Source organism: Procambarus clarkii, chromosome 33, assembly GCF_040958095.1.
Source record: "Procambarus clarkii isolate CNS0578487 chromosome 33, FALCON_Pclarkii_2.0, whole genome shotgun sequence".
Lineage (NCBI taxonomy): Eukaryota > Metazoa > Arthropoda > Malacostraca > Decapoda > Cambaridae > Procambarus > Procambarus clarkii.
This window is the reverse complement of record NC_091182.1, coordinates 29,970,421-29,988,254: the sequence shown is the minus strand read 5'-3', so window position 1 is coordinate 29,988,254 and position 17,834 is coordinate 29,970,421. Positions and strand designations below refer to the sequence as shown.

At 37.5% G+C, this 17,834-nt stretch overlaps 1 protein-coding gene across 11 annotated transcripts in view; it reads left to right on the top strand.

Moving 5' to 3' along the window:
• Window positions 1-17,078, top strand: part of LOC123765279 (voltage-dependent L-type calcium channel subunit beta-2) — a 272,000-nt gene extending 254,922 nt beyond the window's left edge. For 6 of the 11 annotated variants that reach the window (XM_069335512.1, XM_069335514.1, XM_045753816.2 and 3 more), the window contains 2 exons: window positions 4,964-5,020; window positions 6,110-17,078. In XM_069335512.1, the coding sequence (XP_069191613.1) occupies window positions 4,964-5,020; window positions 6,110-6,369 (317 nt within the window). In that variant the 3' untranslated portion in view covers window positions 6,370-17,078. Of the gene's footprint in view, window positions 1-4,963; window positions 5,147-6,109 lie in introns of those variants that run through there. The other 5 variants (XR_006773696.2, XR_011230250.1, XM_045753815.2 and 2 more) reach the window with 5 other exon arrangements.
• The last annotated feature ends 756 nt before the right edge of the window (window positions 17,079-17,834 follow it).

Sequence of the window (17,834 nt, the reverse complement as noted above, 5' to 3'; positions counted from 1 at the left end):
TATGTATCACTAAGCAGCTCTGGAGTGAGTGTGTGAATCTTGTAACCATTGATCGATGAACAACATTGCAACATATGCTCGCCAATTCCTGATAAAGCAAAGTGCCATCCCATATACTACACACATCACTAGTTCTAACCAAAACACTTCTGTCATCAGAATCCTGAAAATGAATCCTCAAAATTTTTATTTTGTAAAGGAACACAAGGTCCAGTTGCATGATGTGTTGAGGCATCGAACTGTGGCTGTGGTAACATCTAAACAATTGGGACCAACTAAAATACCTAAATCTGTATTCTCTTGAGAGCATGTGGGAGAGACACCTAATAATTTACACGTTGAAAATAGTATAGGGGCTGGTCCCAAACCTGCACACAGAAATAACATCACAGAGACCAGAAGGCATGGCAAGGATGTGCAGAATACCCCTGTTGAAAAGCAGAGGTGCAATAGGTACTCTGAGAGAGCTCTCTATCAACATCAGAGGCCCAAGACTGTTCAACACGCTTCCACTACACATACGGGGCATAACTGGTCGACCCCTTACATTGTTCAAGAGAGAACTTGACAAACACCTCCAAAGGATACCTGATCAACCAGGCTGTGATTCAAATGTCAGGCTGCGAGCAGCCACGTCCAACAGCCTGGTTGACCAGTCCAGCAACCGGGTCGACCGGGCCACGGGAACGTTGAGCCCCGAAATCATCGCAAGGTAAGGTGTGCTCGGGAACATTGTCACCAGCATCAGGTTTACTGATATCTGAACCTTGTACAGTACATAATCTTTGTCTAGCTGGGTCTTTTACGTTACTATCGTTGATAAATAAATGTAGATGTCTATTTATATTTCATCATTAAGTGATGGTGTGGGCATGAGCTCCATGGCAGTGTTGTGAGATACTGCTGAATGCACCACCCATGGTTGCTGTATTAGTACCAAGGCCCTAACACCCAGTAGGGGTGCCCACAATTTTTCTGGTGGGAGCCTCTTGTGGCTCCCAGAAGCTATCTTGCTGAAATAGCTCCCAATTACTAGGTCACATCAGCTGTAGAGTTCTTATGCCTACCAGGGACCAAAGCTAAAACCTGGCCCCCTCAAAGAGGTGCAGGGAGCAGATGACTTTCTGGATACCTTTGCTACCTCACTGGGAAGGCATCCAGAAAGTCAGCAAACCATAGCGAACCACTGCTAAGTTGTTAAAAAAAAAAATGAAACTTTACAACCCGCCTAATGAACTTCCCCAACTATGTAAACATTCTAATCCCTCAAAACTAGTGTGCACTTATTAACCCAACCCCCTACTCATTTGGGTGGGGAAACCAAACTATCAAAGTGCCAAATCTCTCTTACACACACAAATCACAATAGCATGATGCATCAAATGAACAAATTCACAATTCTCAATTCTTATGCTGATACAGACATGGATTCATAGTGCTTGGAGCTGCACGTGCTCACTGCCTTCTTTACTGGTAGATTTATCATCTCTGGTGTGTTCAAAAGTTTCCTCCCTTAGAAGTCCTCCTTGCTCAAGGAGGCCTTTGCCTAGGGTGAGTCAAGAGTTTTGTGGCCCCTCTGTCTTGGCCCAAGCTGGAAGCAATGCTGGCTGGTGGGGTGTACCGGTGGCTTGCATGCTTAACGTTTATGGAACACAGAGGTCAGCCTTCACAGCCATTTATCCCAGGTTGTCAGCTTGCGTTTATCTCTGGTGTAACATCCCCAGTGCCTGGATATCTTGCTTTGTTTACCCTTTGGGCCCTTGAAAATTCCCCAAGGGTTCGTTGTGGCCAATGGACATTCCCTTTGAACCTACTCTCGCCTTGTGTAAATTTCAGGGTTGTTCATCTGTAGCATGGGGTGACAATCACTACTTCTGCCTCTGCCTCTGCCATGCTTCCTGTTGGGTTGAGAACACCTTCAACCCTGAGTTTTACGGGGTTTGCTCTTCCCATATGACAAGTCACATGGGAGAGCTAGTGCATATCAGGCAGTAGCTGCTTGATGTGGTTCTTCAGTTTGCAGCACTCTAGGTTGTGTACCTGGTTGGATGCCCCAATGCTGTCCCAACTTGTGCTTAGGGAACTAGAATTGAAGCCGTTAGTGATATCTATAATGGCTCCATCCACACCTCTTCTTGCCTTTCAGGCATGGTTTGACTTGCCTCTGATCTTCCCCTAACTCCTGCTAGCCAGGAATCCTGTTCTTTCTCAGCTTGTTGGGTTCAGGTTCCTGAACTGGTGAAGTCCTATTTGGTTCCATTCCAGGTTTGGACTTGGCTGGGCTTCATGGGATTCCTGGTCAGTATCAATTTCCTTCCTCTGGTGACTTTGCTCCAGCTGCAGCACTGCCATCTGTTGGTGTCAAGATGGTACCGGCTGTCTTGGCAATTGCTCAAGCAGTTGTGTGGGAGCCTGAACCTTGCCTGCATGGTTTTTCCATGACCAAATGTAAACTGTGTCAACAAAATTATTCACACACCCTTTGTCACTATGTGATGGATTGCAAAAATATTTGTGAATTCAGAGGCAATTTATATAACAAATGCTTCAGAGATATGTAAATATTTCATTGAAAATTATTTGCTATCAGAAATTTTAGCCTAATAGCCCTAGTTTGCTAACTGAAGTCGGTAACCGAGTGATTGTAACCTTACCACCACTGCCCACTGGATGGGGGGGGGGGGCAGTGTGCAGCATAAACAAATCAATTGTGACACTAGCTTTCCATATGTCAGTTGCTTAATTTAAAAACTGTATTTTTGGTCGGTCTCGAGCCCATTGTTGATGTGACAATGTATGTTGAGAATTTTGTAACTAGCTCATCAAGACTAAGTTGCTTGGCTAAATGAATTTTGGGGTTCAGTCCCTGAGCCCATTATGTGCCTCTGTAACCCTTTCCACTACTGCCCACAGGATGAGTATGACCCCCAGGGGGCATGAAAAATGAACTAAACTAAAACTAAATAAATACTAATAATAATAATATTGATAAAAAAATCAGTAGGAGCCATAGAGGATGATTCAAATCTGCACACTAGATACTTCCAAGCTCATGCCTTACACCACTACACCATAAAATGGTGAAAACAATGCAACCTGGGAGTCAACTGAATCCTCTAGGAATCCTGTGGCTTCCACTGAAGCCGGGTCAGGGTTTCACACACATTACTCTCATGCACTCTGGCTGTGGTCTAGGAGTTCAACCTCCAATGCTTCTCTTCAAATGCAAGGTTGGAACAAGCTAAGGTGGTGGAGGCCAAAACAGTGAGTTGTTTCAAAGCATTATACGACAAAGAGTACTGGGAAGACGGGACACCACGAGCGTAGCTCTCATCCTGTAACTACACTTAGGCAATTACAAAGAAATCACATTAACATGATGTATCAATGAAAACATCAGTAGGAGCCATAATTAGGATTCGAACCTTCATGGGGACAATGTGTGAAATCCTGACTGGGCTTCAGATACTAAAACTAGTATCTGAATCCTGGTCACTAAACCCACAAAATAAATCAGTGTTCTGATAACTCGTGAACATGTGGAAGATCTGTGGCACAGACCCACAAGGTGGCTTGTGTCCCGCTGGCAGTGGTGGCGTTGAGCTGGGCTGTGCTGGTATAGGCCTTGCCCTGGGAGCAGCAACATTTGCACCTATATCACTCTCCATATCACTTTTTACCCTGTTCATGTATAATAGTCTTTATCAATATCAGCCATCAATGTCACTTTCCTCATGTTTCCAGCAGTTTATTATTTCTTCATCAGTAAGTGCTACTGTAGTGCACACCACATGTCGGTGTTGGGAGCTGGAAGAGCATGCATCGGTAATGGTAGCTCGAGGCAAACTGAGGCCTTCCTGCCAATTATGCTTGTTCAGGATTTTTTCAAGATGGCAGCTGTTTACTGTTGCCATGGGCTGTTTACCCTGCAGGACTTTTAAATAATATGCGGTACAGTACTTTAATACATCCCCAAATGTGATGTGTAGCTGAAGGTTTTAGGTGTTCGCTTCAGCCAGACAAATGTGCATCCTCACTCATGATATCCAACAGTTTCTTGCTCTGATGGCTTTCTTTGCCAGTATATCTATGGCTAATATCTGGCCTAAAGACTTTTGGTGCTCCAACAGGGTGCTGGCCTTATGCTGTGACATGACATGACCGAGGTACTGTATGTATCTTTGTTATGCGACGCTTGTGTTGCACTTTGGCATTTGACATGCAGCTGATGTTCTTCTGCCCAGGGTCTTCCTCTTGTACTATCTTCTTCCATGGGCAGTCTCTGGCTGCCCATGGAAGAAGAACAAATTTTTTCTATTTACTAATTTATTCTTTTTCAGAAATGCAGGGCCTCATTATTGAGGAGTTACAGTACTATGGAACGCCCCCCTCCCATAAATTAAGTGTTCTATGTAATGAAACTTTTTTTATGGTGGAACCTTAATAGCTCCCAGTCCCTACACCTATTCCTTCCTTTCCTATGCTATGGAAAGGTCCATGGGTGACCTGGGCTGCTGCTTGGTGGCAGTCAGGGGCAATACGGTTGGTGTTTACATTATGGCAATGACAGTTTGTCTCATTACCTCGGTACCTAATTTTCTTCATCCATTTGGTTGCTTTTGGTGTCTGGTGAGCAAGAGTGGGCCTCAGAAACCTAGTCAATCTACCTAAGGCATAGCTGGGCCAATACTTAAGCTCAGAAGGATCCCATGAGAAAAGGGAGTTCCATTGTTTAATTACATTTAACACTTATATATTTAATCATCATGATGGTGGAAATTAAATAAAAAATTATAATGAATTTTACAAGGATTTTTTCTTTATTAACTTATTTATCCATCAGTTACATTTATTGAATTAATTTACTCTACACAAATTATAATCACTATTCTACATACAGTATAACTAAGTGGTTATGGGCTAGCTGCATACAATTGCCCATCTAACTGTATCATCCCTTTAGGTCCTCCCGGGTCCGTGGCTCGTGAGCCCGGCTACCCTCGCTATACGGATGAGAGAGGTAATGCCCCGGGAAGCAACCCATCCCAGTAGTTGGTGTGGCCCGTCTGGCTTGGCCACTGACAGCCTGTATGGCCTAGTGGCCAGCCAGTATGGCCCACCTTCCACGACAGCACTACACCAGCTGGTATATTTAGTTGAGCACTGCTGTGTTGACCCCCTTGGTTGCAATGAGTGTCTCAACTGTTGGCTTGGTTTGTCCCCTGGACTTATCCTAGCCCCCTGGTTGCTGCTGCTGCTGCTGCCCATTAACTTACTTAAAACTTTATAGTCATGTGTTTAAACATTGTTTTGCACTATTTGAGTTTCTTTTTATTGCTTGCATGTTGCAGGTTCTAATATTAGTGTACTAAATTTTGTTTAATGTTTTCTTTATGCAGCTTATTTAAATCAGCATCAAAATAAATCTGTGTACTTTCACCACAGGCTATAGAACTACATTAACTGTACTTGTATATATACTTATCTTTTACAGTTGAATTTTAATCTTGACAAAAAATTAAATTATTATTGGTGACTACAATTTAGCCCATGTGACATTTCATTTCTCTATGCAACAATATTTATAGATTTTAGCATCATACCATTAATCCTCTTGATTACATTTGCTTGTGTGTGTGTGTGTGTCTCCCTGCTTTCATGCTACATAATACATTTAATAACCCCCCAAAAATGCAATTATTTAAGAGAACTAATATCTTTCACTAAAGGCTTTTAGGAGCTAGTTTTCTTACCCAAGGATACATGCTCACTCTTTGATAAGTGTTATTATTTACATGCTGAGAAACACTACTGGCTATAGCAAAATTGTATTTCTAGCTACCAGCTTTAACAAGTTAAACATTAGTGTAGTTGCACATTACAGTTTGAGATTAAATTAATGCATCTAAAAATTTTAAATAAATTTTGCATGTACTGTAAAACTTTACTTAATGGTACTTAAATAACTTTTCATATAATTACACCTAGTAATGTAGAAACAACACCAATATTACAAATACTGTATGTGATTACTCAATACATGGAAAATATTGATCTTTGTATCATGGCTTACCTTTTCTAAGAATGAAAAAGCATTAAACTATTTCAGTCTACCATCGAGGAGGGCCAACAGGACATGGAGGATCTCGCACACTTCCTTCACGTGACCCACGGGATATAAGAGAGCTTCGTGACCCTAGAGATCTACGAGATGATGAGTATGGCGACAGGCTTCCTACCCAAGATCCTGGTCTTATGTACGATCGCCCACCAGAGCGACCTTCTGCACGAAGACAGCTACCCCCCACCAGGGATGATGATTACCACTCTCCACACCGCCCTCCTACTCGCCAAGCCCTCAATGTGTAGCAATTAGCCCCTGTTACAGTTAGTGCATGTTTGTAGCATTTAATGCCTTCTGATCTGTTTCAAATTCATATAATGGTAAATACAGTACTTAATACATCTCTTGATATTCAATACTTAAAGATTTAAAATTTTGAGACATGAAGACTACACTAATAATTGCTACCAACATTCACTGCTGTCACATCCTGAAACCTGTGCTCTTCTAAACTACTGAACACTTTTGATACCTCCCAGATGAGACAATGTTAATTGTGAAAGACTTGTATTGGCTATGGTAGGTTATGCATTTTCTTTAACCTCAGTGGTTGTCATAAGTAATATGCATAAAATGAGGTTCCTCCTGAACTGTGCATTGTGATAGTCTCTGAAGATGAAAAAATTAATGTTGCCCCTCAGATGCATAATACATACCTTATGGCCCATCCCCACCCTCCGGCTGCCTTACACAAATAACCCCATTTAACAGACTAGAAATTATAGCGAGGGCCATCCATGGAGCTATGTCATATAAAGAGAATTGCAAGAAGGTGGGCACCTGACGTAAACTGTGGATGTTAGTCTCCTAAATAAACTTCTCTTTTTACTTTCCATCTTTACTGCTCTAAGAATTGGAGAGTAGGATGACTGTAGTCAAGAAGGATATGACAGAAGACAAGACAATACAAATTATTCTGGTGACCCAACTCTTCAAGGATAATTCTCACCGTCTTGGCTCATACTGTGCCATTCTTCTCTATGAATATTTTAAGTTTCATGTTCTGCCCCTAAGCCTTAGGCAGATATGTTCAGAAAGTATGAGGGAGTGACTTTATAAATACCAATGTAAATATAGTTGGTTGTACACTAAGGATTGGCACATTATCCTTTGCCCAAGTTGTTCTTAAAACTGCCTTTTAACCATTGTAGTGTTGGATATTACACTAGTTTATTACACTAGTTTTTAATATTTTCACTTTGTAGCTTGGAACTGTTCATTATATTAGGTTTAACATTTTGTATTCCATGATTGTTCACTTTGCATTTATCAAGCTAATAATGCAAAGTTATTTTGCATCTAACTATGAAGTTAGATGAAGTTCAAATTTTTATATGACAATTTTCTGACTACTCCTAATAGTAAAGTGTTGCAAAATAGAAAATGAGAATGAAAATGCAGTTAGTGACAGATACTGTACCAATTAATTTTTTTGTTTTCTAGTTTTTGGGGTAGAGGTCTGATAAATCACATTTTGAAGCATTTTGATAGCTGCTACACTTTATTGAAAAGATGTGATAGTAGAGTATTAACCAAGCTTTCAAAGTTGACCAAAGTAAATATTATGGTATTATTGTACCTTTTTATGTAATTAATACTAATATTAAGACCAAAAGCATTCATCATTGCAGTTGTTGTTGTTGTATCCCTTTCCTACCATAACAAATGAAATTGCATCAATTTCTACACCAAAACATTCTTATTCTACCATGAGTTTTCAGCAAGTGTCCAAGGACATATGTAAAATTGAAGACTAACACTTGCCCTCAAGATAGTCAAAGAATGCTCAGCTGGTGTTATTATACAACATAGATTAATGTTATATTTTTTGGCCAAAATTTAATTTACTGATATTATTATTAGGTACATAGAAAATGATTTATAATTTGTACTCTGGGATTGCTCACTATACATATTATATATTATAACATACTAAATAAGCTGATTCATCCAGCTCAAGTTTTGGACAGCAATCTTATTACAGAATAAGACCAAACCTCTGGAATGACACCTTATTTAGCAGACTCAAAAATAAGCATTGCCATGAACTCTGCATTATCATCATCATCAATAGAAAGGTTGTGCCATTTTTTTTTCTTGAAAACATACATTTACACACCAATAAAAATTGTATTTGCTATAAAAAAGAATTACATATTTTTTTTTTAAATCGGTAGCAAATGAGAGAAATGCTGGAAATTATTTTAAGCATGTGTTTCATGTGTTGTCATTCAGATTTTGTATGCTTTTGGGAACTTGGTATTTCCTCACAGTAAAGATTAAAGAAATCAAAACACATAACAGTTCTGGGATGTAAATCAATCAATCAATCAATCAATCAATATTTGTGCCAGCTCCACAAATAAGACAATTTGACAGATGGAAATTATAATTTAGAGAAATTTCTTATTGTGTAAATTTTCAATGTGTTCCTGGTCAGGCAAATGGCTTACATCTGGTAAAAATGAATATCCTGAGATAACTTATTACAAATAAGCATTAATATCACTTTAGCTTTCATGCATTTTCTTAATTTCGTTATGCCATGTTTAAACAGTAACCGAACCGTGTTGTTCTCTGAACACACAAATATGAGCCGATATTTAAAATACTGCCATAATGTCTTATGTATATCCAAATTAATTTATTATATAATGAAATGGCAGTACAAGTATAATGCAAACTTTTTACATTTTAATCAAGTGGTAAACCCTACTTTTTAAATGTTAGCCTGTTATCCTTAAAATAAATACTTTGGAAGATAAATACCTAACCTTGCTTGTACATTTTGACAAATATAAGGGGTATTAGCAGAAAACAATAGATTGGCTAAAAACATAAATTGAATAGGTACAAAAATTAATAAAGGCAGAAAATGCATATCCTAAACTTTTTTTAATATAGATTTTAATTAAAATATGTAAATGATTACCTACTATTAAAAAAAATTAAGTTTTTGTCCAGAAATTTAACAAAAAAATACACAAGCACACAGTTTGATGTATGCCAGGATATGCATTTTGCCATCAAATTTGGATCAAAGACAGTAAGTACTGTATACACAATTTTGTGTTTTATACCTTAAGTTAAACTTTGATAGTGGCAATAATCATTAAAGTTTTGGTATTACTGTACTGTATTATTAAAAAGCAAATAATTGCCAATGATCATAAAAATATTTACAATCATAATTTTAACTTATTGCAAAATTAGCATCGAGTTTTAAACAATGAATTTACAATTGATATTTTTAATTACCCTGTACATAGATATTCTTGATTCATTTCTTGAAGGAGCTGGGGCTGTAAATTTATAACATAAGACAGTAATGTATTATTCTATTTAGCATGACGGTGTTTCCCAAAAACTTTAAGCCTTTGAAAGGAGTCATTTATGGGTCTGTTGCTCTAAACTAAATTTATTGCAAAATTTTACCTTTCCTCAAGATCAAATTCTAATTTTGTTTGGTTACAACTGGGTTATTTGCACGAAACAAAATGTAACCAAATTTTACGGATAAACTATTACCGAAAAATTCTGTCATTCAACTTAAGGATTTTTAATAATTTGAAGATATCTGCCTATTTGAATTATTAATAATTGTTTGATGTTTGATATGGAAAATTAAGTAATATTAATATTGTATAAGCCAAAATGCTGTCTTATACAATCAGGAAACTAAGAATATGAATGTAGAGTTAAAAGTGTATATCTAAGTCAAGACTAAACATTTAATTTGCCTTGCTACCCTTGTAAACATAACTCAACAATGTTTTACCAAAATTAAAAGTTGGCCGCCTCAATCACACTTCTGCAATTAACACTTACCTTTTAAAAAGTCAGGTGTACTGTGTATTAGTCTCATGCCACTTTATTTAATTTATTGGATCCAATTATATCTTAAAGGGTATTCGGAATCTATTATATACTTATGGTTCTCTTGTTTAGATATATCTTTAAAACAATTAAGAGATAATCTGCCTTACAAAACAATATCTTTGAATTATAACCAAGTGTGGTAGTTATCCAAATACTGTATTGTTATACCTAAGAATTTTCATGCAACTAAAAGCATTTCCATATTTAAGAGCTTTTAAGTTATTTTATGATAAATCTCAAAGAAATTATGTGCTCCTTTTCCTTGTGTTTTGAATGCCTAAAAAATTAGGGAAATGGTTTCCCCATTCTTGATACTATAATAGTTATAACTACAGCCCTTAAATATGTGATTTAAAAGTGCAATAAAACTGCAGTTAACTTCTATTACTATTAGGAAGCTACTCACTTGTGATGTTTTAAAACACGAAGTCATTTTAAGAGGTGCATTCATGTGTATTTTGTTCAACATTTATATTTGAAGTTGTGTTATTTACGGTCATCTTTCTGCAAGGGTTTCCTCAGATCACCAAGCATTAGCCCAACACACCAGGCCACTGATACTCACCAGGAGTCAAGATCTGAATCGGGCTCTCTAAAAGACCAGTGGAGCAGGGGCTCAGAGATCATCCCCCCAAAAAACTGAGAAAAACAAAACAAAGACAAGCACAACATTAAAGCGTGACAAAATGACACCTCAGGGAAAAAAAAGTGTAAATGATTGTTGATGCTTGGTAACTACCCGAATGCACCTGATCTCCACCAGACGGCAGTTTGGCTTGCCTGAGGGTCCAGTCAACCCATCATCTCATTCTTCCCTCTTGTGACACCTACCCAATATCTGTAACCTTTGCCAAGTTCTTTGATTACGGCTTGCTTTCAGCCAAGTGGTTCAGGCTTTACTTGAAACATTTATTCTGCTGAGGTCTATTGCTTCGTTTCCTTTTGCTGCTTCACGAGTGTATTTATGCCACTCGCATTGCAAGTCCTAGCATTCTGTTTTGCTCTGGCAGTTTCCAGGATTATCTTCCCTGGGTCTGCTTTTGTTTCCCATATTCCACCAGGGATACCTGCTCCAAAGGCTTATGAGCTCTTGTCTACAAGTTGCCTTCTCCTAACTTGCCACATTCATAGGCAGTGTATATAACTTGTTTACCCCTTTCCCCTATGAGGCCTGTTGATGGGAGAGGCCTCCATCAACAGGGCTTACACAAGGCCTTACACCTACTGGAGCAACAACTGTCTGCTCCAGTAGGTGTTAGAGGCCGTGCACTTTAGCTGATGGCACACTTGGGTTGAATACATACCTTTTTATAGTTCATCGTTGCTTAAAGCCTTTTTCACAGTGTTTGAGGTCTGGGTTTGGTGTTTGTTTCTCCAAAACACCAAATGTGCTGACTGTGGCAGTCCTAGTGGCTGTTGTCTCGTGTCCCTGTGAGGGTTTATTGTCTTAGCCATCTGGTTGAAAACTTTCTCATCTGACATCCTTAACCCCCAACATGAGGCTAAGGATTTACACGCATATCTGCCTATGTGATAAAAAAAAGAAAAATACCAAAAATATTTTTCCTTGCACAATACTAATTTAGTTCATTCACTATATTATTAGTATTGAATAACTAGATTTATGTACATGTAATTTATAAAAACATGGATTGAGTAAATTAACTAAGGAGCATGTATTAAGGTCTAAAATGAATGAATGTGCACATAGAAATTACATTCTTTTGAATGAATGAATGTAAGCATTAATGAATAAATGTATGAATGCTTGTATTTATCAATGAATGAATTTATGTATGTCTTTATCAATGATTGTATTTATGAATGTATGTGTGTGCGTGTGTATTACAGTATATATATATATATATATATATATATATATATATATATATATATATATATATATATATATATATATATATATATATATATATATATTATATACTCAATATGAATGAATGAATATATATGTATATAACAGTAAGAACATAAGATCTAAAGAAACTGTAGTAGGCCTATTGGTCCATATGAGACAGCTCCTATATTTATCCACCCAAACTCACTCATATATATATATGAGTAGAGTATATACATGAGTATAAATATTAATGCACATATATGAATGTGTGCGTGGATATACATAGGAGCTGCCCGATACGGGCCAACAGGCTTTCTGAAGTGCTTTTATTATGACGTTCAAATGATGATGTGTTGACCTGGTATACGTCATTACAACCATATAGTGTTGAGAAAACCACATGAACAAAATTGTAATACATATGTAATTATCACGGAATTTCATACCATGACAATTACTGCATTGGCATAGAAACATTTGTGATGCTAATCGCATTTACATTGTAAGCAATCACAAAGAGTTAGCAGGGTTTTTCATGGGTCAGATAAACTTCACTACATCCATATAGAGCTATTACTGTACAGTATATCCATATTAGCACAATTGGCAATAATAGTTAAAATCAATGTATAATGTAAGGGGGGCTTGACAACTGAGTGGACAGTGCTCAGGATTCGTAGTCCTAAGGTTTTGGGTTCGATCCCCGGTAGAGGCAGAAACAAATGGGCAGAGTTTCTTTCACCATGATGACCCTGTTCACCTAGCACTAAATAGGTACCTGAGAGTTAGACAAGTGCTACGGGCAGCTTCCTGGGGAGTATGTAACAAAAAGGAGGCCTGGTCGAGAACCGGACAGCAGAAACGCTAACTCCTGAAATCATCTCAAGATGACCTCAAGATAACAGCTTGCCCCCCCCCCCCTCCCTGAATCAATATTTAATGATAACTGTACTTTAAGGGGTTAAGTGATTTTAGACTTCAATGGCCATGCGTGTTACCTTTGTCATGTGATCAATTGGGTTCAGAAGTCCTGTCACACAGGTGTGCACCATTTGTCGTTGCTGGACCTTGGTTTTAGCCAAGCCCCATCTCATCTGTCTGCCTATCAAGGTCCAGTCATTTTACTGAGTCAGGCATCACAGTACTGTATGGTCTTTTTGCAGTCCATGTATGGTGGGTAGTGCAATTCCCAACCCCATGCTGTTTTTATGAGAAAGTTTAGAAACATCATATTTTAGCTACTTGTGGCAAGCATTAGCCAAATTACTCTGCCATTTCTGTCTTGGCCAGCACCTTGCCAACTTCGTTTGTTCAGTGTCTCTGGCTCCATCTGTTCTTAAGACAATAAGAAGAGAAAAAGCCCACAGAAGGCTATTGGCTCATGTTAGGCAGCTCCTACTAATTCCCAACCAAACTCCTTCATATGCATCATTACACTGGTTTTCTATTGCTTAAAATAATTCAGATATCCCATTTTTCCCCCATTAAAGAACCGTTTCCAAACCTAGTTCGGGCTTCTAATCAGTTTTGTGTTGCAAGCCCACAGGCACCATGCATTGCAAGATTGTCGGGGGCTGCCTCCCTCTGGGAATATTATGAATGTTCAGAGCCTATCAACAAATTGATTCCCTCGTCTCTTCAGGATGGGCATTGGGATTCGGTTTTCCAGTGTTCTGAGGCTTCCCTGACCACCATCCAATTTTTTCACTCTATTCAGCTTCTAAACTCCAAGGTGAATGTAGGCTCCCTTTCTTCTCTATGGCACGGAAAGGTCATAAATGTTGGGGATGCAGGAGGGTCCATGGCTGTCTTTCAACTTTTTTTTTTTGGTGCTCGATACGTTTTTTTTTATCCCTTATCTCATTACAAGCTCTGGTCCTCCAAGAGCAATGTTTCTGGGGCCAGATTCACGAAACAGTTACGCAAGCACTTATGAACCTGTACATCTTCTCAATCTTTTACGGCTTTGTTTACTATTATTAAACAGTTAATGATCTCCGAAGCACCTGGAGGCTGTTTATAACAATAATAACAGTTGATTGGGAAGTTTCATGCTTGTAAACTGTTTAAACAATGTAACAAAAGCCGTCAAAGATTGGGGAAAGATGTACACATTTGTAAGCACTTGCGTAACTGCTTTGTGAATCTGGTCCCTGGGGTTTGGATATACAGTACATCCTCCTGTACAGGGTTTTGTTTTGTCTTCCTTAAAGTGTGGCTTGACAGGACTTGCTTCAATAATAGATGCAAAACCTTTATTGTATAGCTGAATTGGTTCCATCCTCTTCCTCCGAGTACTGGAATTCTTCAATTTTCTGATTGCAGTACGAGTTTATGGCTTTATCCTAGCCATAATACTGTTTTTCAAGGAAGTCCTGATCTGCCCCCACAGTGCCGAAACTTGGCAGTGCCACGATACATGTACACACACTAATGAATGCCTTTTTCTGGTAGGCTGCATGTAGCTCTGTCCCTTTTTTTGTGGGGTTGGTGGGCTTGGCGCTGACAGCTTCATAGCGAGGCAGCTGGCTAGCTAAAACCTCTGGTGCCTTGGACTGCCATTTGGTGGCTACAACATCCAGATTACTGGAGTTACTCCCCATTATTGATCATTTGCCTTGTTTCTTCTGGGGTGGCTCATGCTTGTCAAGTAGTCATTTTTGTTGTGCATATTTTTTTGGGGGGCGAGCTTTTCCAATTGTGAGAGATTACGCTCCATTTCTTCGTTCGACTCGCCTTATAATGAGAGATATTCTGGTACTGGATTCCAAGAGGCGATGGTTTGATCTCGTAGGCTTGGTGTGTTGGGCTCAACCTTGGTGAAATCAAAGGTAAGCTCGTAGAGCTACTGGGATCCCACCAAAAAAATTATTTCTACATTCAATGCTTGATTTGTTTATATATTTCATAATTTATTGTGGCATAGGGATCTAGTGAAACTGTATGTTTTTTAAATCATACAAACTAGTATTTGTGGATTTTGAAATTAATATTCCAAAACATTTATAATGAAAACTAATTCTAATAAGTATACAGTATATACATCAAATCTGACTAGAAAACTAAATTTTTACTTTGTTTTAGAAGTCCTTAGCCCTTAAAATGTTTAATTCTAGAGCTGGCCAGTATCTTGCAAGATATCATGTATGATTTTGGTGGCCTCCATGTTATCATCAGGTAAAACACACTGCACATAGGATTTATATAAAATATTAATGATGCCATTGGTTGTGATGATTAAAGTTACTATAATGCTCGGAGTATAGATTGAATTTGTATTATGATTTTGTGAATGATAAATATAAAATTTTTATCTTTTGTTAAATTAATTTATAATTCAACTATACTGTACACAATTTAAAAAGTAAAGATTTATTATGCATCACAGTTTTCATTTTTAGGTTAAACTTTAAAATAATCTTGCAGTTTAACCTAGCAACAATTTCCAGTAAGTCCTATAAATTAAAACAAATATATTACTGAAAATGTCAGAGTACAAAATTTAAGATGCATATACCTAGCCTTACTCCAGGTCACTTAATATTACTTGCCTCTTGACAAAATTCTAAAATGTTATTATGTACATTTTAATTATAGAACACGGATTTTAGCAGTATTTATGTTACTGACTGTATTAACTTTGAATGTGAACTATTTCATCATGTTTTAGAATTTTGTTACTATTAACACGAGTACCTCTTAAAATAACTATGCCTCACTGTATCTCCAAATCCAAGGCCACTATTTTAAGGATGTGCTTAGGTGAGTTCTTCCCCAAATAATTTGAAATCCACTATTAAAAACCATTCCTCATTTTGCCCTCTAGCACATCTTCAAAATTTTGCCAAAAATGCTGTGATTTACAGTTTTCCAATTAAAGGGATGAATTTGTTTCTCTGAAAGTATTATCAGAGTTTAATTATGTAATTATCTTAATTATTTTATCATCAGCACCCAGTCCTCAAGCAACTGTCCACTCACCATAATCACCAAGTTTCACACAAACCTCAATGTGCTACTGACAAACTGACGGGTAAACCTGGTTTGTTAAAGATGGCATTACATCTATAAATACTGTTGCATAAAGAACAAATATGTGTACTGAGTGAATACCTTAATGTTAGTATTAGAGGTTTGACTGTAAAAGTTGTGAATGGGGCAGCAATTTGGCTGCTTGCAATCCTAATGCAATGCGCTATTTTCAGCCTTTTTAATACTGGCAGTTTATAAACAGTGATATTTTTGTTGTTTTATAATTCACTTCCTCGATAAATCAGTCATGGGGCTTCATCATTTAAGTTGATAACATCCCATAATTGCTTTCATATAGAGTTAAAAGATGATCCATGTAGCAGTAAACATCATTTCTGACATGTACAATTTTCAAGTCAGAAATGTCACACAACACCAGATTTATATAGAATTTCTAAGAAACAAAATAGGGCTGAAGGTTAGCAACCACATTTCACATAGCAGCAACCTCATTTCACATAGCATTATAAGATCCCATCATCTTGCTACCCTTGGTGATTGGTCCTCCCCTTCTTCAAACCAAATAAAACACCTTTGCATCATAAATATTGCCAAGAAGTTTTGTGTTACCACAGTGCATGTGGCTGTTCGTAATCATCAGTGAAAGGTATACAGTATATCCATCATTATTTACAGTGTTAACAAAATAACTTTAATTTTGTAAAATAAGAAATGTATTTTTTTTTTTACTTTTTCAATTTTTATGGGAAAGTAAAGTTAGAATGATGTAAAGATATTTTGTAAAATTTTCCAGTATCTCTTTACCTTGGTCTATTTAACAGCCCATTCTCATTATATTACAGTAGCCTCTTGTTAATATGATTGCTTTTGGTTAATCTGTAGTTTCCATTTTGATAATAAGTGGCTGTAATAAATATCGGGTATATGCATGGATGATAAATGTATGACTCCAGAATTTAATAATAGTAAGCATATTATCATGTAAACCAGCAATGATATTAACTGGTGCTACTGTGTGGAATGCCCAGTGTATCTCCCTCTTTCAATTTGACTTTTTCTAATCCTTATGTATGCTCCTTTCCTTTTGAGTATTCTCCCAATCTTCCACATATTCCAATCTCAACCCTCTTCTGGATAGTCCTGTTACCCATAATGCATGTAAGACTCACAGACTACATTTTGTTGCAACAATTTGTAAATAATAAAAACTTTTTATCATGATAATGTATCTCTCATTATCCCTATGGTTTACCATTGTTGGGGACAGCAAGCCTGTTTTGGCTTATCAATCACCTTGGGCCAATGATTAACCTGCCCCAAGATGCAACCCATAATAGTTAAAGAATTCTCTTAGACCTAGATAGACCTTAGACTCCTACACTACATTCATCAAGATGTTCTTGTGGAATTATGGGGGTTTGGTTCCAATTCACCTGCTTCTCAACAGGGTTGCTACTACTTTTCCATTTCCAGTGAAGGTTATGATATTGAAGATTATGAATCGACTTGAGAATGATCCAGGACAGACCGAAACGTCGTCATCCTTTCACTTTCTAGTGTGTGGTTTGGTCAACATATTTCAGCGACGTTATTGTGACTCCTCGTCTGTTTATGATATTCACCTTATTTAGCTAATCACATTGCCAGCTCAGCTGGACAACTGATCAATCACGTAGATTTTACATCAGCTGGTGTATTTAACAAAATGAATTCACACATTCACCCAAAGGTCATCATACAGTTGACCCGTGTGTGCCCTGTATAGTTTATTTTATCCCTAAATTATGTTCAAGAATAAAGTATACTTGCTGGTTGTCAGTAAACTAATCTGAAGGCCTTGTATAACTCTCCAGTTATTGAAATTTTTTGGGGGGTAGAGAATCGCATTGAGGGACTAGTAGTGGCATATTTGAATGACACGTACCAAAAAATGTACCCATTTATCGATAATACCGTATTTATACTTGAGTTTACTTTATT